The 22,766-nt window shown below is 49.4% G+C and overlaps 4 protein-coding genes across 10 annotated transcripts; 2 read left to right on the top strand and 2 right to left on the bottom strand.

Annotated features, from left to right (window-relative positions):
- The first annotated feature begins 1,212 nt into the window (after positions 1-1,212).
- LOC117851045 (2-methylpropanoate--CoA ligase CCL4) lies at positions 1,213-3,349 on the top strand. Its single transcript, XM_034732945.2, has 2 exons — positions 1,213-1,515; positions 1,650-3,349. Exons 1-2 carry the CDS (start codon positions 1,318-1,320, stop codon positions 3,123-3,125), a joined length of 1,674 nt encoding a protein of 557 aa, XP_034588836.1. The 5' UTR covers positions 1,213-1,317; the 3' UTR covers positions 3,126-3,349.
- A 4,326-nt stretch (positions 3,350-7,675) lies between these two features.
- On the top strand, positions 7,676-9,925 carry LOC117848025 (uncharacterized; the record flags this gene model as incomplete). The annotated part of the gene is made up of 2 exons (XM_034729327.2): positions 7,676-9,262; positions 9,679-9,925. A coding segment is annotated over one exon (1,581 nt), but the record flags the coding sequence as incomplete, so codon positions are not given.
- A 1,631-nt stretch (positions 9,926-11,556) lies between these two features.
- On the bottom strand, positions 11,557-18,612 carry LOC117847946 (uncharacterized). Of its 7 annotated transcripts, none has more exons than XM_072292503.1 (19): positions 18,289-18,607; positions 17,752-17,885; positions 16,895-16,957; positions 16,593-16,764; positions 16,336-16,482; positions 15,919-16,010; positions 15,724-15,820; positions 15,473-15,516; positions 15,264-15,352; positions 14,529-14,620; positions 14,299-14,445; positions 14,054-14,201; positions 13,879-13,955; positions 13,263-13,334; positions 12,963-13,010; positions 12,700-12,827; positions 12,461-12,620; positions 12,148-12,349; positions 11,557-11,944 (listed from the first exon to the last, which is right to left on the bottom strand). In XM_072292503.1, exons 4-19 carry the CDS (start codon positions 16,719-16,721, stop codon positions 11,874-11,876), a joined length of 1,743 nt encoding a protein of 580 aa, XP_072148604.1. In that variant the 5' UTR covers positions 16,722-16,764; positions 16,895-16,957; positions 17,752-17,885; positions 18,289-18,607; the 3' UTR covers positions 11,557-11,873. The 7 variants fall into 7 exon arrangements, with proteins under 7 accessions (XP_072148604.1, XP_034585142.1, XP_034585143.1 ...); XM_034729251.2 differs by having other exon boundaries at positions 18,285-18,607; XM_034729252.2 differs by having other exon boundaries at positions 17,752-17,906; positions 18,285-18,607.
- A 768-nt stretch (positions 18,613-19,380) lies between these two features.
- Positions 19,381-22,438, bottom strand: LOC117850252 (2-methylpropanoate--CoA ligase CCL4). Its single transcript, XM_034732064.2, has 3 exons — positions 22,048-22,438; positions 21,100-21,481; positions 19,381-20,989 (listed from the first exon to the last, which is right to left on the bottom strand). Exons 1-3 carry the CDS (start codon positions 22,101-22,103, stop codon positions 19,517-19,519), a joined length of 1,911 nt encoding a protein of 636 aa, XP_034587955.1. The 5' UTR covers positions 22,104-22,438; the 3' UTR covers positions 19,381-19,516.
- Between the last annotated feature and the right edge of the window lie 328 nt (positions 22,439-22,766).

Raw genomic sequence — 22,766 nt, forward strand, 5'->3', positions numbered from 1 at the left:
TCGCCTGTCAAGAAAGGTCAAAACTAACACATCGCTCGCTTCAGACATTCAGACGGCTGGATTCAGAGTTCACAGCGCCGCTTCATCAGCTTGTGCGATCCTGAATTCCGAATACGACTGAATGTTTGAACAGGAGGAGAAGAAGGGAATACGAATATCTCATGATGGATGAGAGGAATCGAGGATGATTGGTACATGCCCGGTAGTGCCACGGGTCCGGGCAGGCAGACTCGGACATGTCCAGGCGCACCAACCACACACACTTGTCGTTCCAATTTTCTTTAAAGAGTTAAAGAATCTTAAATTTGATCATACTAACATTTATGACATCAAATAATTATCATTAGTTTTCTCATTAAATATATCTATTCGGTGATATAAACATTTGTGATACTTTTTACAATTTTGATCAAACATACAATGATTTCACTCTCCAAAAATTAGAATGACTTATAATTTAGAATGGAGGGAGTAATAACCAGCGCGGCAGAAAAGATTTTACAGCGGCCGAGACCGTGACTGTGCGAGCAGTTTCTTCCCAAGTTTACGTGCAACACGGAACTCCGAAAGCGACACGCAGGCATGGAGGATATGGTTGCTCCGTGACTGGTCTTCGTCCAAATACGTGGAGCTGATGATCTCGTGGATACACGAGGCCAGGTCAATGCTCATCAAGAGCAAGAGGCTGGCCATTGGCCCATGAGCTCTCCTCATCCGTAGCAATCTGTCCCGTAAGCACAACGCAAACATGGGTTTCAAAAAAGCACAACGCAAACACGGTGAAAAAACCGTGCTTTTCCCCCTTTTTCTGGATGGGTGGATGGGCAGCGTTCCGTAGCTAAGGGACAGAGCTCCAGCTCAGAACGTGCAAGAAATCGGATCGATTCGATCTGGTAAAGTCTCGGGTCAGCAGCTGCTGTTATCCTGCAGCGACTTTGGTTGCCTATGCTGCTCCCACTGAACCGGGATTAGAAAATTCAGAGACGAGACAGAAGATGGCATCGCATTTTTTAGTCCCCATCTTTGGATTAGCATCTAGACTTACTGATGACCTCTGCTCTCTGGAATCCTAGATTACTCTTTCTTTCTTTCCCCTGCACTTGATCGCGACCCTAGATTTTCCCCATCGTGTAGCCGGGTTTGCAGGGCAGGTCGCCTCTCGCCAAACACCTGGCTGGCTGGCTTCATATAAGGCCACTGGCTCTGTTTGTCTCCGTGTCTCACTTGCTCACTCTCCAGTCTCCTCAACCACCCCCCGCGTGCTGGGTCGGTCCACGCAAGCCAGGCCTCCACCGGCGCCGGCGACCCCGCGGCGGCATGGACAGGCTCGGCGCTAACCCGGCCAACTCGTGCCCGCTCACGCCGCTGGGCTTCCTGGAGCGCTCGGCGACCGTGTTCGGCGACTGCCCCTCCGTCGTATACCACGACACCGTCTTCACCTGGTCACAGACGCACCGGCGATGCCTCCGCCTCGCCTCCGCGCTCGTCTCCCTCGGCATCTCCCGCGGCGACATCGTAAGCCACCCGTCCTCTCTCGCTCAGTTCCGCAGATTGCTCTCGCCTGTGCGCGTGTTCGCCTCGCGAGCGCGCGGGAGCCAAGCCTTATTTGGTAACCGCATACTGATGTGGCGATTGGATTCGATCTCTAGGTGTCCGTGCTGTTGCCCAACGTGCCTGCCATGTACGAGATGCACTTCGGCGTGCCCATGAGCGGCGCCGTGCTCAACACCATCAACACGCGCCTCGACGCGCGCACGGTCGCCGTCCTGCTCCACCACTCGGGTTCCAAGCTCGTCTTCGCCGACCCGGCCTCGCTCCCGCTCATCCGAGACGCGATGAAGCAGCTCCCGCCCGGGCACCCGGCGCCGCGCGTCATCCCCGTCGAGGACCCCCACGAGAAGGAGTTCCCGGCCGCCCCGCCCGGGACCTTGACGTACGAGAGGCTCCTCGAGAAGGGCGATCCGGAGTTCGCGTGGGTGCGGCCGGCCAGCGAGTGGGACCCGATGATACTGAACTACACCTCCGGCACGACGTCGGCGCCCAAGGGCGTGGTGCACTGCCACCGCGGCATCTTCCTGGTCACCATGGACTCGCTCGTGGTGTGGGCGGTGCCGCCGCAGCCGACGTACCTGTGGACGCTGCCCATGTTCCACGCCAACGGCTGGAGCTTCCCGTGGGGGATGGCCGTGGTGGGCGGCACCAACGTGTGCCTCCGCCGCGTCGACGCCGCCGAGGTGTACGCCACCATCGCGCGCCGCGGGGTCAACCACCTCTGCGGCGCGCCCGTGGTGCTCAACATGCTGGCCAACGCCCCCGACGGTGTGCGGCAGCCGCTCCCGGGAAAGGTGCGTATCCTCACCGCCGGCGCGCCGCCGCCGGCGGCCGTGCTGAACCGCACGGAGTCCATCGGCTTCGAGGTCAACCACGGTTACGGGCTGACCGAGACCGCGGGGCTCGTCGTGAGCTGCGCGTGGAAGGGCGAGTGGAACAAGCTCCCGGCGTCGGAGCGGGCTCGGCTCAAGGCGAGGCAGGGCGTGCGCACGCCGGGCATGGCCGAGGTGGACATCATCGACGGCGAGACCGGGCGCAGCGTGCCCCGGGACGGGTCGACGATGGGCGAGATCGTGCTCCGCGGCGGGTGCCTCATGCTCGGCTACCTGGACGACGACAAGGCGACCAGGGCGGCGATACGGGACAACGGGTGGTTCTACACGGGGGACGTGGGCGTGATGCACCCGGACGGGTACATGGAGATCCGGGACCGGTCCAAGGACGTGATCATCAGCGGCGGGGAGAACATCAGCAGCGTGGAGGTGGAGTCGGTGCTGTACAACCACCCGGCGGTGAACGAGGCGGCGGTGGTGGCGCGGCCGGACGAGTTCTGGGGAGAGACGCCGTGCGCGTTCCTGAGCCTCAAGGAGGGATCGCCGGCCGCGGTGACCGCCAGCGACGTCATGGCGTGGTGCCGGGAGCGCATGCCGCGCTACATGGTGCCCAAGACGGTGGTGTTCCGGGCCGAGCTGCCCAAGACATCCACGGGAAAGATCCAGAAGTACGTGCTCCGGAACCTTGCCAAGGAGATGGGGCCGACGCGCAAGGGCGCCAGTAGCAGCAGCAAGATGTAGTGCGTGGTGCTGTCGTCTTGCTTGGCAATTTGGCATGGACATGTGCTCTGCAGCATGGGCTCGACATGCATCTTCTTGGGATCAGCAAAAGGCCTCCAATCTCTCTCTCTCGCCGATGGATGATTGCAAAGGGTTGACGATTGTGATATAACAGATTTGTCTCCTTTTTTCTTGTGGTGACTCACAAGTGAATAAATATGATTGATACGGCCGATGTGAAGTTATCCAAGTCCAAAGAATGATCACGGCAAACAGATCTATTATCTTCTTTTTATAGATGAATCAAAATCAAATTCTATCAATCTGAAGAGGGGCAATGTCGCCCGCAACCACTTAAAAAAAATCAAATTCTATCACCTGAAGGTATATGCCGATCAATGTTGTGGACGGACCATTCTGACCGGCCCCGCATCCTCCCCCCCCCCAACCCCCTCCTCTCACCCTAACCGTCACCGGAGGCATCCGCCGGAAGTCCGAGCGGCTCCCTAGGATGGCACCGGGGTCTCTCGACAAGATGGCTAGCTGTGTGCATCGGATCTGGGCGGGAGCGGCGCACGGCGGCAGCCCTGCGGCGGCCTGACGTGGCTGCGCGCGGGTGGTGGCGTCCCGGTTGTCGGTCCAGCACCCACAGGGATAGTGGCGGGCCTCAGGGAACCCGGATCGGGCCGTCGGCAACGCTGGCGGGGCAGCTGCGTCCCTATCTCGGCAGTTGTGTCTTGCAGCGGCGGTGGACGTTGGCAGCTCATCCACGGTCGGGCGCGGCGGTGGCCTCCCCCCTCCTCTCTTCCTCTCCTTTTCCCTTCCTCCTCTATTTCTCCACTCCCAAGCCTTGCAGTGGTGCTCCGCCGGTGACGACGGTGCCGCGGAGGGCGGCGACAGCCTGATCCGCTATGTGGCTGCTTGCTGCTGGCCGGTGGAGGCTGGATCCACCCCATGGTGGCCTCCACGCTTCAACGACCTGCTTCTCGATGGCGACATGCGGCATGCCGGTGACGGGCGGATCCCTGTTGTGGGGGCTGTTGCTCATCGGTGGCGGCCGGATTCCTGCTGTGGACAATGGCTTATGGATCCAGGCGATGGTCATGGCAGCCGTGGAGGTTAATGGCGTTTGGGATGATCGGGATGCACCGCGAAAGCTTTGTTGAGCTGCTGGTCAGTTCGCCGGCGGTGACGCCCTTGGGCGCTGCTCCCCTCCCTCGAGGCGTCGGTTTGGCGCACCCTTCCTCTCTCAAACACTGGTCTCCTAGGTGAAAATCTTGCTCCGGTTTTCGGGGGTGGTGGTGTTGGCGTTCCCACGTCTTGACCTCCTTGGGGGTGCCGCTTTGGAGTGCCTTGCGCAACTACTACCATGGTGTTTCCACACTTCAGCGGTGATCCCTCTCGTTGTCCTGTACCCGTGGTGCTTCTCATCTCACCCTCTCTTCTCTCATCTTTCTTCTTCCATGTCATGGCTCCGCTCTGCTCTGGTGGTTACAGCCAGGATCTGGCAAGCTCTATTACTAGGCTTCTTACTTCTTCTTCACCCTATCTGTTGGGTTGATGGTGGCTGCATTCGTTGGTGGCCCTCCCTCCTTTGGGGCTTCCCCCCCCAGGGCATTGGAGGGACCTTGACTTATCGGTAAATTGAGAAGCCAACCCCCTTTTTCTATCTTGATGCGGGCAGCCTCGTCAACTCCGAGTTTGGGATACCATTGGCAACTCAGTGAAGTGCGGCAGCTGGATGCAGACTGACAAACTTTGGTGTCTCCGCAACCGCTCGTAGATGGGTTTTTTTTGTGTTCGAAAAAGTGCTGGCTTTTATGATCTCTTCTCCTGTCTGAAGTCGGGTTAGTGTGGACAGGGGGCTCGTTCTTTTTAAGATGATCCTCCCCCCTTCAAGCTCTCACCGTTCTCCTCGGAGGGCGTCGGAGGGTATCAAGAAGAGTGGCAATCAGAAAACCAGGGTGGGTAACCGGGGTTGAAGCTCATAAATGGTTAGTGTGGACTCGGCAAAGTAAGTCGCTTGGTAATTGGGCAATCCGGTGATCGGCAGTTTACTCAGGGTGGTACTTGGAGGTGTGCTCAACCTTTTTCTTTCTCTTTGTTTGTAATTTTCTCTCTTTCGGCCTTGCCGATCTCATGTTTTCCTCCTCGGTTTCCCGAGATGATCTGTGTAAGTTTTTGTAACCGTCCTGTTCGGGGTCTTTCGATCAATGAAAAGTAGGTGGGGGACGGACCCGACTTACAACAGTGCATATCACCATGATATCATATTCATAATCTATTAGGATTGTTTTTTTTTTGAAAGATCCGGCACCATCTATAAGGATTGTTGAGGACTAAAAATAGATTGTGCTATTGTTTCTTTGGAACTAATTTGTTGATTTTGTATTCTTATCTTAGCCTTTACCATACAAATTGTCCCAGGAGCATAGACTAGACCCAAAACACCGGTTTATCACGTAACCGTATGTAGGCTACAGCGTACAGCTACAAATCGTCGTACAAACTCGATGGAAGAACAAAAAAACATTGAGCACGTGAGGACGAAATAGTGAAGGACAAAGAATTCAATTTGACAAAAAAGGAGCTCAACCTGCGTCGATAAACACATATTAGGCGATGATCTAAGGAACTCGATTGCAAATTTTTGTGTGCTCAGGGACATCATGTATGAGTTCGACATGGGCGCAAATGATTTTTGTATCTCCTTATTACAGATGATACAAGATTCACGTCGATCTACTAGAGCTACTTGCAATATGCAAACCATGACGAGGGGTCGGACTTCTTGCTGTAACAAGCTGGATGGGTAGGTTTGTTGTGCAGCCTGAATGAGCACTTGAGCAGCATGGCATTGCATATCTTCATGTGAGTCACAAGTAAAAGTGACCCGGTCTATATCAATGGCTGGATATATCGAGCAATTTGAGTTTCACATGTAATCACTGATTGACATTCAAGTAAAAAGATTGATGATCAGATCCACACACAAAAAAAAAAGCAGAGATGGAGACACGAGAGATATGGGAGAGAGAAACATAAAGATAGTATAGTAAGGATTTGTTTGGTTGGTGCTTGCTGCCCCCAACATGCCAAGCCAAAATTTGGCTATGGACAAATATGGGCAAAGCCAAAACGTGAAAAAAAAATTGTTTCGTTTGAGCCATCCTTGCTTGGAAAAAAAGGTCATTTGAATGGTAGCCACGCCAAATTTTGTCATAACTATTGTTAATATAAGAGCCCATGTGATATTTTTTTTGTGTTGAAATATAGTCATGTGCAATCTTATTTTTAAAGATAAATTACAAAGAATATTACGGAGAAAAAAATCATAAATCAAATGTATGATAGTGAATATTAGCATTTGAAGTTTGATAATCCAAAAACTTTACATACAACCCATGGATGCTTAACATCTCATCGTTTAAGGGAACTACAATACAACCAGGCAGCTACGTTACCTCCGTGGAGGCAAGGCTCGACCGTTGATTTGTAGTTGGCACGTGTAGGTGTAGGACAGCCAAATCTCAACCTATAATCAAATAGGGACCAAATTTTAAGACATGCTACGCCTTGATTTGGCTAGAGCTGGTAAGTAGGGGCGAAGCCGGCTCGAAACGATGCTGGAGTTCATCAACATTAGATACCGAGATCATTCAGCATAACACGACAGTATGAGAAATAGTAATCCTCATTGATTTTAGAAAAGTCGTCGGGGTCAATTGACCCCAACAAAGTGGCCTAGCTCCGCCCCTGCCTACCAGCAATGTCGTCGTCGATCTAACGCAGGGCAAGGGGTAGCATGCACTAAAACATAGGGCATGATGGTGATCTACAGTAACTATCAAGACTAACAGCCATTGTGTATTTGTGTGTAGGCTTGAATAGTTGGTACGCAACATATTAGCAAAGCCATTTATATGTTGATTTGGTTAGGAAATCGTTAAAGGTGAAATGAAAAATCTTTCAATTGATATGATACCTTTAAACTATGGAAAAAATTGCAACGTTCGCTTCAATGGTCCTCGCATCGACCACGATGGAATTTACAGATCAAAGTCCAACGGAGTGCTCTGTTCTGCGGTTAGATGAGGTGTGATGAACTGATGATGGGCTAGGACCTAGACACCATGCTCAAAGACGACGAAGGCCAAGACAAGGTTATCGTCACGTCTTCTTCTTTTCCCTTTTTATTAAGGACAACACAAAACTGCCTGCCAAGGTTATTGTCTCGTATTCTTTTCCTTTCTAAAAGAAAAAGGTCAGACGTATCCTTTTACTTGTTTCTTTCAGGAAGAAAGGTCTCGCTCGCCTAACGCCGCCTCTGGAACCATCTTTGCGAAGAAGAGGAGAGAGCGCTCACACTGACCGCCACGCACGACCACACAGCCGGCGGAGACACCCCTCGGTGGGCCCCCACTGTGTGAGCCCGCACCTTCCCCAACGAGCAAACCACCCGTCCCATTCCATTCCCCACCCAAATCTTGCGGCCACAAGCAAAGGCCACTCACCCTTCCCCTCCTTCCCCACCCGCGCTGCCGGCCGGGCGGGCCAATCCGATGGCTTGACTGCCCCCCCAGCGCACCACGGCACCTACAAGCTCCCGCCACGCTGCCGCCGTTGGCGGCGGCGGTGGCGTCTGCCGTCGCCCTGGCTGCTACGCCGGCACGGACGCCGCGCTCTGCGACGACCTGCTGCAGGAGGTGTTCCGCCTCCTGCCGCCCGCCGCCGCGCCGGCCGTGTCCCTCGTCTCCCGGCGCTGGCTCTCGCTCCTCAGGGCCTCCACATCGTCCCTGACCCTCCGCCTGCCGGCCTCCCCGGATGCCGCGCCAGCGGCGGGGACGGCGACCCTCGCCGCCCTGCTGTCCCACTACCCGTTCCTCTCCGCCCTGACCGTCGTCTCCGCTGCTACTCCGGCCGGCGACGCCGACGCCGTGCTGCTCGCTGTCGCGGCCGCGCCGGCCGCCGCCCGGTTCTCCACGCTGCGGCTGCTGCCCGATTCGGCGGTCTCCCCCGCCGCGCTGGTCGCCGCCTGCCCTGCCCTGTCCGGCCTCACGTCGCTCCACCTCACCGCCGTCCGCCCCCTGTCGTTCCGCTGGCTCGAGCTCTTGCCGCGCCTCAAGTCGTTCGCCCTCGTCAACTCCGCCGCCAGCGTTGACTACGCCGGCTCAAGCTCGGATGATGCCGGCGGTGGCGAAGCCGAGGCCGCGGGGGCCTTGCCGCTGGAAAGGCTTTCGCTTTGCGGCATCCGCTCAGGCGACAGAGGGCTTGGATGGCTCTGGCGGCGGTGCGGGAGCCTCAAGTGGCTGCAACTGCGCGCCTGCGACGGCACTGGAGACGGGCCCGCGTCGCTGGCCTTCGCGGGCTGCCTCGCTGGATTGCTCGCGCTTGAGCTTCGTGCTTGCCGTTCTGTCGCCGACCGTGTTCTCCTCCTTGCAGCTGACCATTGCCACGCGCTGACATCCCTCCTTGTTTATGACGGTGGCAGCAGCGAGGCCCTTCACCGGTTCATCCAACAGCGTGCTGCTGGTCTGCACACCTTGGACCTTCGCCTACCGCTCGACCTGCACAATGATCATCTCCTTGCCATTGGAGCCGAGCCAATTCACGGCGGTCGGGACCCCAAACATAGCCTAGTGGCACTTCGCCTTCAGAGCTGCGTCCTAATCACAGGAGATGGACTCCGGTCTCTCGCGCGAACAGCCACTGGGGCGGGCATCGAAGAGCTTGCCTTGGTTAGCTGTGATGTCGTGGAACGGGAGCCCGGGTTACTGACATTTCTCAGTCAAAGCATGCGGCATCTTCGTCGTCTTGACTTGTCTTACAATGAGACACTGAGTGACAAGGTGATTGGTGCCATGCTGTCATCCTGCCGGAATCTCATCGACATCAGACTCAGGGGATGCCGGGGACTGACGGGGGGCTCCCTGGTCTCGCTTCTCAGGCACTGTGGGCAATCACTGGAGATCCTCGACCTCTCCCGCTGTCCTAGCATTGCTGTTGGCAATGTCGAACTCTTTGCTCAGCGCGCCACTCGATTGAATCATATGATCATCGAGGAGAGCGTGATATCAGAGGAATTGAAGGCAATCGCTCAGAAGAAAGGACTGAAGATTGGCTCATTATTGCCATGCGAAGGACCATTCTGAAGTCAGGTAATCCCCTTCAGAATGCAACTGATGAATACTTGATTTCAGTGTACTCTTACTTGAATATTGGAATAAGGTGCTGCTGCTCTGTACTACTTGTGTATGCAACTTTATAACTATACAATTGAATGTATATACTATACTTGTATTCTTGTCATGGCAAGCCTCTTGGTGCCTCACATGTAAACTGAGGACCAAGAATGTGCTGCTGTATGTCTTCAAATAATTGGCATGGAAATAACACAGTAAATCTCAAATTCCATGTTCTTCTATTGCAATTTAATTATGTTGTTGCATCAATGATGTATGTAATCGCAGATGTTGGTTACGTGCAACATAATCGTTGAATTGATGTATATTTGAGCAGATAATGGTGTAGTGGTCAATATAATTTGGTAGTGGTCATGTATCTGTCAATTCAGGTACAAACAGCAAGGATGCGCATGACGCTGATTCAAATGTCAGTTTTCTTTGTATTCAAATGGGTTTGGGCAGCTGTATACATTATGCACCTCATTATAGCTGGACGGTATGTATTCTCATCCAACTAGATGTGGCTTATTGAGCTATTGTAATCTGTTGCATTCTACATTATTTGATAGTGTGGATTTGTTGTAAGTTGAAAAAAAATGTGTTTGTTATAATAAATGTGGTATGCTTCTCTCTACAGTAACCGAATTAACCACTGAGTCACATTTTGTTGACAAACTCTCAACGTGTACGCTGCCCGCCGGGTTAGGGGCCAGGTTAGGAGTACAAGTCACGTTGGCGCGCTGACATGAAAGATGTTAAGCTAAAATAATTATGAAATATGATTTGTTATCTTATACACTCAAAGTAGCATCACATCGATGAATCGAACCAAATAAAAAATAAAACATAATCTAAAATCAAATTGATCGCATCCAATATTAAATTCGTACAATTTTTTTTAATCGTAATGAGCATTCGAGCACTATGTAATTTTTTTCTTAGAAATTCATTGACTTTTGGGCGTTAGTAGATATAGCTAACGGATTGACGTGCTATGGTACACTGATTTTTGGTTTTTGATAGAAATAAAAGATAAAGTTAGCGACGAATGAATAATTCAATCGTATTTGCGAGTTTATAATTTGATAGAAATAAAAGATGAACAGTTTGAGAAATACTAGAGTTTTGACACATTTTTTTAGACCAAATCATTACCAACATACTAGAGCTGCACCGACGCGTCGGGTTCCTACGTCATCTACGCACCAGTGGATGTCGTGGCCATGAACGTTGTCCTCAACGGCGGTGATCCTGACTATGTGGCGCTCTTGCCATCGGGCTTTGCCGTCCTACCCGACAGCCCAGCTGGGGGCAGCATGCCAGCATGCAAGGGGACAGCGGCGTCGGCTCAGGTGGCTCGCGCCTGACGACTGACGGTGGCGTTCCAGATACCAGTGGGCTCTGTACCCACAGCCAAGCTCTCGCTGGGTTCAGTGGCAACGGTGAACAGCCTCATCGCCTGCACCGTGGAGCGCATCAAGGCCGCGGTCTCAGGCGAGAGCAATCCCCAGCAGCTTCGTTGAATCTGAAAGTGTTCTTATCCTTGCATTGGAGGTATGTGCAACGTTAGAACCTGCAAAATTTCATCATTTGGTTTCTTCTGAATACTGATGATTTTTATCAGTGATCCTTTTGCGGGAGCAGCAAATTTTAGAGCTTTCATCAGTGGGAAGTCAATAACGCACCTCAGACTCTCCTTGCCATGTGGTGTGGTGCTCATAGTTTGGGTTATTTTTCACCTAGTTTCCGCAAAATTTCCGGAAATTCCAAAATATGTTTCAGTTGTCAAAGAAAATGCGTCACCACTACGCAAGGGCAGTTGGTTCGGGACTTCGGGTATTGACTTCCTCTTCATGTTGGCCTCTCGGATGCTGCTACTTATGATTTTTTGGGTTCTTGTCTTGTGGAGTACAAAACCGTAATTTAGCCTGTAATTTGTGCTGTTGTTCAGACTTCTCCAGCATCCTTGTAGTTGTTCCAGGATAGATATTTGTGTGCCTTCAGTTCTATACTTTGCAGCGTTTCTGGTATCGGGCCACCATTTCAATCCCAAATGTGTTGTACGTGATGTGCTTGCGTTGCTGCATGCCTTTGTTCCTTCAAGTTCTCGATTTGTTCGGCTTTAGTGCCATGACCATGGAATGCCAATTTATCAGTTATGTTCCCGCTGTTTTCAAGAAGATGAGCCTTATATTTGTCACAATATGCTATGCTGGGTAAAATGATTGCGTTCCATGGCCATGCCACCACTCCAATGTCCCAGACTATTTGCCAGGCACCTCAGCATGTTTAGGAGCCGTTTCATATGGTACAAGTACAACTTATCCTTCTGATGTACATAGAGGCAGAGACGTTACATTTACAACACTGTTTTCCCCTCAGAAGAAGCAGGAGTCACTTCATGTACAAACTCGAGCCCTGAGTGCCTCTCAAATAATCAAAATCATGTAACTGATACAATACAATTCCTTTTCTTGAAAATGAGCTTGGATCTTCAGCATCCTATGATCACGAAATAAGTTCTCTATGGACATGGCATTCTGCTAGCGAAATCAGTACCTGAACCATGGCCCTCATGATATATTCATGAAGGTAATTTCTCTTCATTCTGTCTTGGGAGGAGGTCCGCAAATGAAAAATCATGAAATGGTGGACCTGAAAATATTTGAAGCAAGAAATAGTAAGTCAGTTTACAATGCAGCATTCTTCGCTTGATTCTATAAAACTTTAGTTTTATCCTTAGTTAACATGCATAATTTTTCATCTCACTATACTTAAATCGCAAGCATAGCTCTCTTAAGAAAATGAAAGGATGGTCATTCTACATCTAACTATTGAAGGGTTTGCAGAATTTTTACCTTTTTGCTCAGCTAAAAGGTAAAAGGGAACATGAGCTACCATCTTTGTTCCTCCTTCACTCCAGTCAACAATACCAGGACCATTTCCTTGGGCAGTGGACGGTCCCAGTACAGATAAACAGATGGCCGGTTCATTCATGAGCCCCAAATAGTCACAGGCACGTTGCCAGACTCTCCTGTCTGAGGTTCGGGTACGAGCAACCTGCAGGAAACAAAGCAGTTAAGATGCTGTGTGAGAAGTAACACTGATGGATGATGTAAACACATCTACACTGATCATTTATATCACATAAAGGAAGGACTGAGTCAGCACCTTAGCCAATGATACGCGTGCTCTCGGAAGCAACTCACTGTGGCATGTTGCTAGTTTTGCAATTGCCGTCACCACAAAGCAGAGGAGCCTAGCTTGGGATGATTTTCTAGAAGACGCACCCATCGAATCAAATCCCGGTTCCTGGCTTAATCCCAAACGACTTGACAAGATATAAAAGAAGTCAAATCATGTGTCATGCCATGCAAGTATAGAAAACAAAAACAGTAGACTGGCCTCACCTAGTTGCCAGGTTTTCATACAGTAACAATTCCAAATTTTCAAATAGTTCACGAGCTACATCTTTGCGATTTATCCCTCCAGCTCCATGCTCACCAATGGCCCAGCACAAGTGCAATGCTAATTCTGTCTGCATAGGTCAGTCCATAAGAAAATGCAGATGCAGTGAAAGGACATAACAGTTATTTGAGCAAGTGATGATGTAGCGATTTCAGTGGTACCATGAACTCGAACATAGATGTAAGAACTCGAAAGATATACTTGCCTTTCCAGGATCATCATAAGCCTCACCAAGTCTGTCAGTAATAGGCTTCTGCAGAATGGTCCAAAGTTATCATGTGAAATTGTTAACAAGACTCTGTATATAAAGGAAGTTCTTAAAGCAGAATGATCCAAAGTTATCATGCGAAATTGTTAACAAAACTCTGTATATAAAGGAAGTTCTTAAAGGCCTCCTTATTGCTGCTAAGTACTACATAACATGGGCATTTATTTGGTTCAGACTTCGGAGTTCTGACTTGTATGTATAGTAAGAAATAAAACAACAAAAATTTACACCCATTACCTTTAGTATCGCAATGATGTCAGGAGACCGCTGGAAAGCAGCCAATATGAAATCCGACAGTCTTTTCCTAACCTACAAGAATGTAATATCAGGGAACCTAGTATATACAATTGGAAGTTGGAACTTATAGAAGTCATGTTAGGCAAATAACCAAGTCCAGAGCCAGACAAGACATAAAAACATAGCATCATTGTGGATTATGGGTGAAGGTGGGTATGTCAGAATTTTAAGTTTTGTACTTCTTTCATTTAGCTCTTCCAACATATTCCAACAAAAAAGTAGATGGACTTAACATATCACTGCTCCATCAGTTGGTCAAAGGATCATTTAGGATGGCTTTCAGAATTAGTAAGTTTGGCAAAAACAACAGCTGCAATAGTTCAACATATATGGTGAATCCTTCAACTTTAGCTTGCGACGTTGTTTATTAATTGCTTATCAATTGGTTTCCAACAGAATTAATCAGTTACGTCAGATCAAGCAAACAGAGATATTGGAAAGGTAATATATCCTTGGTTACAAACAGCACCCAGCTTATATATCTAACTATAGTTACAAAATATCAGTATGTCACATAAAAGGCTAGGAAAATTCGAAATAAATTTAAGTTGTCTACCTCGAATGAGAAAACCTTGTCAGGGAACATTGCAGCATATCTTGACATAACCACTGGAACAAGAGCACACAACAGCGCTGAACCAACAAACACAGATTTTTCACATGAACAATATGTTGGTAATTTAGTATATGTATCAATAGCAATCATAATTTAAAAAAGGTAGGAAACCTACAGTCGTTAACATCCCGCAATGCAGTTGCAAAATACAAAGAAAGAAAGCGAGGTGCCATTTCCAGCGACTGTTTTAATCTGTCTGATTGTGTGCTGTTAACTGCTGCTTGTAGTGTCGAAGATATTGTAGGGGATATCCAATGTTTTGCCTGAAGGAAACAACAGAAAAAGATACCATTAGTACTAAGAATAAGGGGGAATATAGAAACATTGAACATACACTATTGTATAGGAGAAACTACTTACGGCAATGCCATCATTCTCATCTTTTAGAAGATCTAGGAACATCGGGTCAGCGAGGTCTAGAGGGCTACTATCATCAGAACCTGAAATACCACTAGAATCTTCTATTGCAGAACCAGTGTATGCCTCATCCATCAGTGCAAGAAGCATCTGCACAATAGAAAAGAAAAATGGCTTAGCCAATTTGGACTAGGTAATTCATTCATAACTTTGTGAATTTATTCAATGATAACCTCAGGAGCAGCGCTCTTCTGAATTGTAGCTATACTACTACCAATAAGAGTTCCAGAACTTCTTTCCACCTTCTCCAGTGCCACCACCAACACTGGATGCGCAAGTAGTGAGAGAGGAACAAAGGAGTTGAAATCAACCGTTATTACAGAACAAAGACCAACAATGCATGGTTGAAAGTTAAAAACACTCAGAAAAAGAGATAAATATCTAAAGCAAACCATCAATTTTTGCAATCTCTAATTAAGATCAGTCAGAGCTGCTTGATAATGTGCGCAGAATATTAAAAATTAAAGATAAAAAACAGCTCTTTATTAAAAGAAATCCATATAGTGTAACAACTAGTTTAGTTCATGTGCATAAATAAAAAGTGAATCATGACACGCAGGGACTAGATTATGTAATCATGCTATATCCATTACGCAAATCCTTCACATTTAAGGATGTGCTCCAGATGAAAGCAGAAACAAGAATTTAATTATGCCATTGTGCACCTAACTCATAAGCCAGGGGCGAAGCTAGGCCACCTAATGACTGGGGTCATCTTCACTATATGAATGCAGGATGGGGGTCTTTAGTTACTGTGAATCGTGGTTTTCCATTGAAATACAAAAACCATCGGGGTCAACGATAAACTGCCCTGGCTCTGCCCCTGTCATAAGCTAATTAGCTGCTAAAATCATGCAGCTTAAAATAAATTCAAGGAAGTCCTGAAAGCACATAATCAACAGGCTTACTTGGCAGATCCATAAGGGACAGGAAGAGCGGAAGAAAAGATCCTGCTGACATCATTAATGGAAGTACTTCCAAAAACTTCTTTTCCAGTCTAGAATGTTAGCAAACAGATTAGGTAGTTCGACATGATTCATATGAAATATTTATGCTACCAGTGTCAGGAAACATGTACATAAAACTCTCAGAAGTTCCAGCAATAAAGGGGATATACCTCTCACCATTTGATGCAATTAACTTCAACAGCAGCGGATAAAACTGCATATAAACAACAGTACACAAGCATTGTCACGTGCTAGCATGCTTAGATCAATTTGGAAAATAGAAAGAGAAGAGATAGATATGCTTAAAAACAAACAAGGAAGCTTAATTGACACATTGATATATTTAAAAACAATGGTTTGCAACAACATAAACTGCATTATTTACTATTTCGAAGTAAGTAATCATTTCATGTGTATGCACCTGTGGAATCAAGGTGGGAAAAGAACCAAGGATCTTTGTCTTGTTTGCTATAAGGAATTCAAGTGTGCGCTCTGCAACAATAGGATCCGCGAACTCCCTATTTATAAGAAAGAAAATTGGAGTGATTTTAGAAGCTTTTGAAAGCAATACATAACAGTATAGACACCAAGAGACAAACGCAGAGAGCAATATTACCTACTTAAGCAAGAGCGGAAGAAGGTTTTCAAACTATCATCAGCATCATGCAAGACTGCCTCCCCAAAGTCCAGGACGAATTGCAGAATGGTCTGTGAAGGAAAAATACATGTCTTTAAAGTCTAAACAACTCTTGCTAGAAGTATAACTGAACCCTTTATGAAATAAGGAAACATTTAAAAGTAATCTGACACCAATAACCGTGCAGATAAAATTGATTGTTGAGTGAATCAGGAAGTAATGCATTTATCATGTGCTTAGCAATATATTAACTCTCTCCCCAAATGACTAGATATACGCACGTTACTGATAATTTTCAATAAAGTTGTAAGGGAGAAGTACATTTCTACGCGAAAGGACCATAGTTCCAAACATCCAAGCATTTATCCATCAAAATGTTAATAATAAGATCTTTACAAGAAGCAGCGAGCCGGTGGAGGCCACGGCCTGCGTCGGAGCAGTGGCGCATCGCTGAAACAGCTTGCTCATCACCGGGAACGCCCGCGCCACCATCTCGTCCCTCGCCTCCTTCGCCTCCCGGCACATCTCGCACACCCTCCTCACCTTCACACGGGAAAATAAAAATGGCGCAAGAAGCAACAAACTAAAAATCCGTATGTATACATCCAATAAACCAGACATGGGGAGAAGGGCTCCAAGGGAGATGTGGTTACGGATTGGAGGAGGTTGGGGTCGGAGGCGGGGTCAGCGGCTGCAGCGGAGTCCCGTGAGGCTGCGGAGAGCGAGCGGAGGTGGAAATCGTAGCTGCTGCCGTCGCTGCCGCGGAGCTCCGGCGAAGCCATGGCCGTCGCCGTCGTGGCCTCGTGTTTAGATAATATATTTTACCTTAAGATTATTTTTTAAAAAAAATGGATGGTGAGAAACAACATCATTTGGACAGATTGTAAAACAGATAAACAGTTTGATAAATACTAGAGTTTTGTAGTTTGACACATTTTTTAGACCAAATCATTACCAACATGTATGCTGAGGCACAGAGCTCTGCATCATCATCGTAGCTGAGGCAAATGCAGCACTCCTACATTGAGCAAGAGCATCGAATTAATTAGTAGTAGAAAAGATTAGCTCACAAAGAAACATTCAGCTGAAACAAGCAACACTGTATGATGGAACCATCTTGCATACATGATAATCTATGATGAGTTTGCAACAAAGTTTGTAGGAAGATCTAAAAGTGATAGCTATAGTTTGGCCATAAACAAGTACAATAATATAGAAAATCATTGATCTATCACATCACTTAATTTTATCAAACTGCTTCCATTTCCAGATAGGTGCAGCAAAAAGGTATAAAAAAGGAGAGAAGCCAAGGTGGTGAAGGTAGATTGGTAACAGTGATTGGCAATTTAACAGTGACTGAAACTTGTAAAAACAGACCCAGTAATTGGTCACTAAATGATTACCTGTGTAAACTGACGAGTATGACCAGTATGACATATTGAAGGGTTACTGATATCTACTTCTGACACAGCTCACAGGCATAGGGTCACTACTCACTAGTCACTTTCGGGTTTTCTGACACAACATTATTAGTACTGAACCTAGCAAAACGGTGCTGATCTCTTAAGCTGATCTGCTAATGGAATTCTGCAAGAACTATTAAACACTTGCTGCAATAGTTCTGGTACTTTCGGAAATCTACTATATAATTAAGGGGCATCATAATCTCACATTGGCATGCTTGGTCACATAAAAAATAACATATGAAGCAGAGGCTCTATATAGGTAGCATAATTGTCACAGGAAGAAGAGATTTCTATATACATTGGGAATAATCACACAATAATATCACAGGAAGAAGAAATTTCTTACAATGAGATGAGATTGATAAGATTCTCAATTTCTTTCAGAAGAGTTCCACATGACTGATTCACTGCCATGTCTGTTGTAATATTCCCCAATGGTTGTGCAAAGTCAGACTTTCAAAATTCATTCTTACAAGTATACTGCAATTTTGCAATGAGTGTCTGTCAAATAATTTTACATTAGGTTCTTGAAAAAACAATGAAACAGTCAAAGACATGATTCTTGCCAAAGAAGAGCATTCAAAACACCCTATTGAATTCCATTCACAGGAAAAGACACCACACAAGTCATTCAGATAGGTGCGATTCTGAATAGTATTCAGACAGTAGTAGAGATCCGTATATCCATAAATGAGACGAGGGGTCACAATTTAAAATGAGTAACAAGTCTTTTATCAATCTGAAATCTTTACTCTAAAAGTCTAAATATGTATCCAAATATTTGGTCTTGCATCAAATTCTTTAAAGAAACATGCACAGGGCTACTACTACAAATGAATTTATACGAAGAACTGAGGAAAAGGTCTCCATGAACGAAACTTGCAGATTCACAGCAGGGGTAGCGTCGGATGAACTAGAGGGAGGCGACGGAGCATTGGGTGAAGGGCGTGCCGACGGTGTCCCGGCTCGACCGCGGTGGCTGGGGCCGGGAGTCTGGGGGAAGAGAACGTCGGCGGAAGCTGGGGTTCCGACCTTCCGGGTGAAGCGGCGGCAGCGGCTGGGGTCTAGATGGGCGACGGAGGCCGGATTCCGGATGAAGAGAAGGTGGGCGGCGGCGGCGGCGGCCTGGTTGGGACTTGTGAGATGCGTTCGTGGTTGGGGAAGTTGGGACGAGGAGAGGAGAGGAAGATTGGGACCGCGGGTCAGGTGGTGTTGGGATAAGACGTGTAAGAGGGCTAAATATGAGTTAATTATAAAATTAACAGCAAAACTCACTAATTCGCAATACGTATCTATTAAGTCTAATTAATACATCATTAGCAAATGGTTACTGCAGCACCACATTGTCAAATTATGGACTAATTAGATTTAATAGATTCGTCTCACGAATTAAACTCCATTTGTACAATTAATTTTATAATTAGACTATATTTAATACTTATAATTAACATCCTCCTTAACGCCGTGAAGGAGATAAGTGCCTCCGCGGGGAGGACGCTGCTATCTTCTGCGCGCGGGAGGATCTCAGTCGCGCACGTGGACTCGATCTCCCGTGCCGTGCTGCATCGGAGAAGAGAGAGGAGGGCCGGGGCGGCCGTCAACACGTCGCGGCGGAGGTAAGGGAGGTAGGCTGGCGCATGGGCGCAGCACTGGTGAAGGGGGCAGCAGGCTGTCGGGCCTGTCGTCGTGACGCTTGTGGTCGTGGCAGAGCTCGGAGCGACACGGTGAACTGGACGTGCTCGCGCATAGTCCCGCAGCCAGCTCGTCCCGTTTGGCCGGCTCATGACCGAGGGATGAGGATTAATGATTTGTTAAGCGTGTGATTCAAACACGTAACAACCTAAGTATGCAAACTAAACACGTAACATTTTAAGAAAACGTTGTATTTTTGTTGTATTTTTCTTCTTCTGAAAATTTTCGTCTGTCAAGTGGATCCAATGTGAGAGGTACGGTGGATCTAATCTAGAACTTGATCTTTATAGTATAAATAGATATAAAATCAAGATAAAGACACACAATCGAATGTTGAAAATCATTGCGGATGTCTTGGATCTTGAATTCTTGATCGGGTAATTGATAATGTCAAACAATCCAATCATTACTTTGTTAGCTTATGCTACCGCGGTACCGCCGCCCTTGCGTGCGGGCCCCATCTCCATGGCGAGGTTCCGCAGCACGTACTTCTGGATCTTGCCGGTGGAGGTCTTGGGCAGCTCTGCGCGGAAGACGACCGTTCTGGGCACCATGTACTGCGGCATGCGCTCCCGGCACCACGCCATGAGGTCGGCCGCGGTCACCGCCCCCGCCGCGTCCTCCTTGAGGCTGACGAACGCGCACGGCGTCTCGCCCCGTAACTCGTCGGGCCGCGCCACCACCGCCGCCTCGTTCACCGCCGGATGCCCGTAAAGCACCGACTCGACCTCCACGCTGCTGATGTTCTCCCCGGCGTTGATGATCACGTCCTTGGAACGGTCCCGGATCTCCAGGTAGCCGTCCGGGTGCACCACGCCGACGTCCCCCGTGTAGAACCACCCGTCGTCGCGTATCGCCGCCCTGGTTGCCTCGTCATCGTTCAGGTAGCCTAGCATGACGCAGCCGCCGCGGAGCACGATCTCGCCCATCGTGGATCCGTCGTGGGGTACGCTGAGCCCGGTCTCGCCGTCGATGACGTCGACCTCCGCCATGCCAGGCAAGCGCACGCCCTGCCTCGCCTTGAGCCGTGCGCGCTCCGGCGCGGGGAGCTTGTCCCACTCACGCTTCCAAGTGCAGGACACCGGCAGCCCCGCCGTCTCGGTCAGCCCGTACCCGTGGCTGACCTCGAAGCCGATGGCCTCAGTGCGCTGTAGCACGGCCGCGGGAGGTGGCGCGCCGGCCGTGAGGACGCGCACCTTTCCCGGGAGCGGCCGTCGCACGCCCTCGGGGGCGTTGGCCAGCATGTTGAGCACGACGGGCGCGCAGCAGAGGTGGGTGACCCCGCGGATCGCGATGGCGGCGTACACAGTGGCGGCGTTGACGCGGCGGAGACAGACGTTGGCGGCGCCCACCGCGGCCATCCCCCACGGGAAGCTCCAGCCGTTGGCGTGGAACATGGGCAGCGTCCACAGGTACGTCGCCCGCGGCGGCATGGCCCATTCCACGAGCCAGTCAAGTGTGATGAGGAAGAGCCCGCGGTGGCAGTGCACCACGCCCTTGGGCGCCGACGTCGTGCCGGAGGTGTAGTTCAGGACCATCGGGTCCCACTCGCTCGCCGGCCGCACCCACTTGAACTCCGGGTCGCCCTTCTCGAGGAGCCTCTCGTACGTCAAGGTCCCGGGCGGGGCGGCCGGGAACTCCTCCTCGTGGGGGTCCTCGACGGGGACGACGCGCGGCGCCGGGTGCCCGGGCGGGAGCTGCTTCATCGCGTCTCGGATGAGTGGGAGCGACGCCGGGTCGACGAAGACGATCTTGGAGCCGGAGTGGCGGAGCAGGACGGCGACCGTGCGCGCGTCGAGGCGCGTGTTGATGGTGTTGAGCACGGCGCCGCTCATGGGCACGCCGAAGTGCACCTCGTACATGGCCGGCACGTTGGGCAACAGCACGGACACCTGATCCATTTCGATCGATCGCCGTGTCAATTTTTCGCCAGTGAAGCAGAATAGCAGATACGTGCAGAGGAACGAGAGGAATTGACCGAGGAAAATGGTCGGTGGCTTACGATGTCGCCGCGGGAGATGCCGAGGGAGGCGAGCGCGGAGGCGAGGCGGAGGCAACGCCGGTGCGTCTGTGACCAGGTGAAGACGGTGTCGTGGTAAACGACGGAGGGGCAGTGGCCGAACACGGTCGCCGCGCGTTCCAGGAAGCCGAGCGGCGTGAGCGGGCACGAGTTGGCCGGATTAGCCCCGAGATAGCCCGTGGCATGGGGTGGCCGGATGCGGCCTGGCTCGGCCTTGCGTTGTGCAGACGGTGATGTTTCCACTTGCCTAGACCGTGCTGGTTGGTTTGCAAGGTTAGCCACGGTGGCCATGTCCCCCTTTCCATGCTTAGGATTACGAAAGGATACTCCTCCAGTTGTCCTACTCTTCAGTGTCAACTTCGGGCTGAAATAAAATAGCATGGAAAAAGAAAAAAGTTGGACAGCTACGAAAAACTTTGAGCGACTTCCATTCTCCACCGAAAACACTTTCAGAAGAAACCGACCAGACCAACCAACACTGGAGTTGCATTATTGCATTTCTGGCTCATTTTTTTACTCTCAAACTGTTGATGTACGGTAGCTTCCAAAACGGTTTCAAATGGTGGTCTTATCAACACGAAATAAACGACTTCAATTGGAACCGGTTCGAAGTTTCAACATTAAAAAAAAAAGATCCTAGCAGTCCAGCAGTCAGTTGTTTTTTAACGAATCAGCCAGCTTATTGGTTCACGTAGTATTCAGGTGGAACAAAGGAAATGAAGCATATTTTCATGGAAAAGAATGAAATCAACATCTCGGAGCATGAAAATTGAAGTTTTTGTGTAAGATACTTGAAACCTCTCTCCTAATTAAAAAACGTCTGAAACTTAATTGCCAACTGAAAATTTGAACTGTATATCAAGGAATAAACCAAATTACAGCTTACAATAATCTTAGCTTTTTGTTTGGATGAAGTCAAGACTCACGCACCTAGTAACTTGTGACCGGGACGAGAGAGAAGACCACGAGGCAGCAGTGCTTTGCATGGCTCGCGGCAGTGCGGTGCCCGAGCCCGCGGGCAGTGGTGCTCTCGTGGGCTCGTGGCGTGGCGGCTGAACCAGCAGGAAGCTCGAGGATGATGGCGCGGAATGAAGCGGGTGCGTTGAGCGAACACCAACAACTTAACGCAGTGGTAGTAGTTGATGGTGTGCGATGCGCTATATGTGGTGGTGTGTCGACCGGGTTGGCGAAGGGAAGGCGAGATCGAGAACGTAACGCTACGCTAGCTGGCTCTATTCAACGAGTCCATGTCTGCGTCTCGCATTCGCTTGCATGCCTCAAGTTGGAGACTTGGTAGGAGTAGGACCACAGCAAGCCATCGTCGTCTTTCAATTAAAAAGGAAGAAGAAGTAGGAGATTAATTAAATGAAGTCTGCGCGCTGATACTGATGTGCACATAAAGATGACCGTACGTCCATGCCCATGCGTTGAGATGCGTACAGTACCTTCCATGAAGCTAGCCAGCTCGAGAATGGCGGCAGGCACACCGTGGAAGGAACCTTATTGGTGGAGCTGGAGGCAGCAATGAGATGTGGTTACGTGGAAGCATATCCTACACACATTCAAGAATGTTATGCTACAGTATGCAGCAGTAGCATGCGTGTACGGAGCTGCATGTGTTTCTGTCGAATCACACATCACGAGTAGTC

Source organism: Setaria viridis, chromosome 3 (assembly GCF_005286985.2).
Source record: "Setaria viridis chromosome 3, Setaria_viridis_v4.0, whole genome shotgun sequence".
Classification (NCBI taxonomy): Eukaryota; Viridiplantae; Streptophyta; class Magnoliopsida; order Poales; family Poaceae; genus Setaria; species Setaria viridis.

What these genes read in the sequence shown, in the direction of transcription:
- LOC117851045 (XM_034732945.2), top strand. Translation starts at nt 1,318, where the DNA reads ATGGACAGGCTCGGCGCTAACCCGGCCAACTCGTGCCCGCTCACGCCG. An exon ending in GCATCTCCCGCGGCGACATC is followed by an intron (nt 1,516 to 1,649) that starts GTAAGCCACCCG and finishes TTCGATCTCTAG; the next exon opens with GTGTCCGTGCTGTTGCCCAA.
- LOC117847946 (XM_072292504.1), bottom strand. Translation starts at nt 16,721, where the DNA reads ATGGCTTCGCCGGAGCTCCGCGGCAGCGACGGCAGCAGCTACGATTTC. An exon ending in GTCCCTTATGGATCTGCCAA is followed by an intron (nt 14,621 to 15,263) that starts GTAAGCCTGTTG and finishes TTGCGCATCCAG; the next exon opens with TGTTGGTGGTGGCACTGGAG. An exon ending in CACGCGTATCATTGGCTAAG is followed by an intron (nt 12,350 to 12,460) that starts GTGCTGACTCAG and finishes TGTTTCCTGCAG; the next exon opens with GTTGCTCGTACCCGAACCTC.
- LOC117850252 (XM_034732064.2), bottom strand. Translation starts at nt 22,103, where the DNA reads ATGCAAAGCACTGCTGCCTCGTGGTCTTCTCTCTCGTCCCGGTCACAA. An exon ending in TCCCGGTCACAAGTTACTAG is followed by an intron (nt 21,482 to 22,047) that starts GTGCGTGAGTCT and finishes ATTTTATTTCAG; the next exon opens with CCCGAAGTTGACACTGAAGA. An exon ending in GCATCTCCCGCGGCGACATC is followed by an intron (nt 20,990 to 21,099) that starts GTAAGCCACCGA and finishes GAAATGGATCAG; the next exon opens with GTGTCCGTGCTGTTGCCCAA.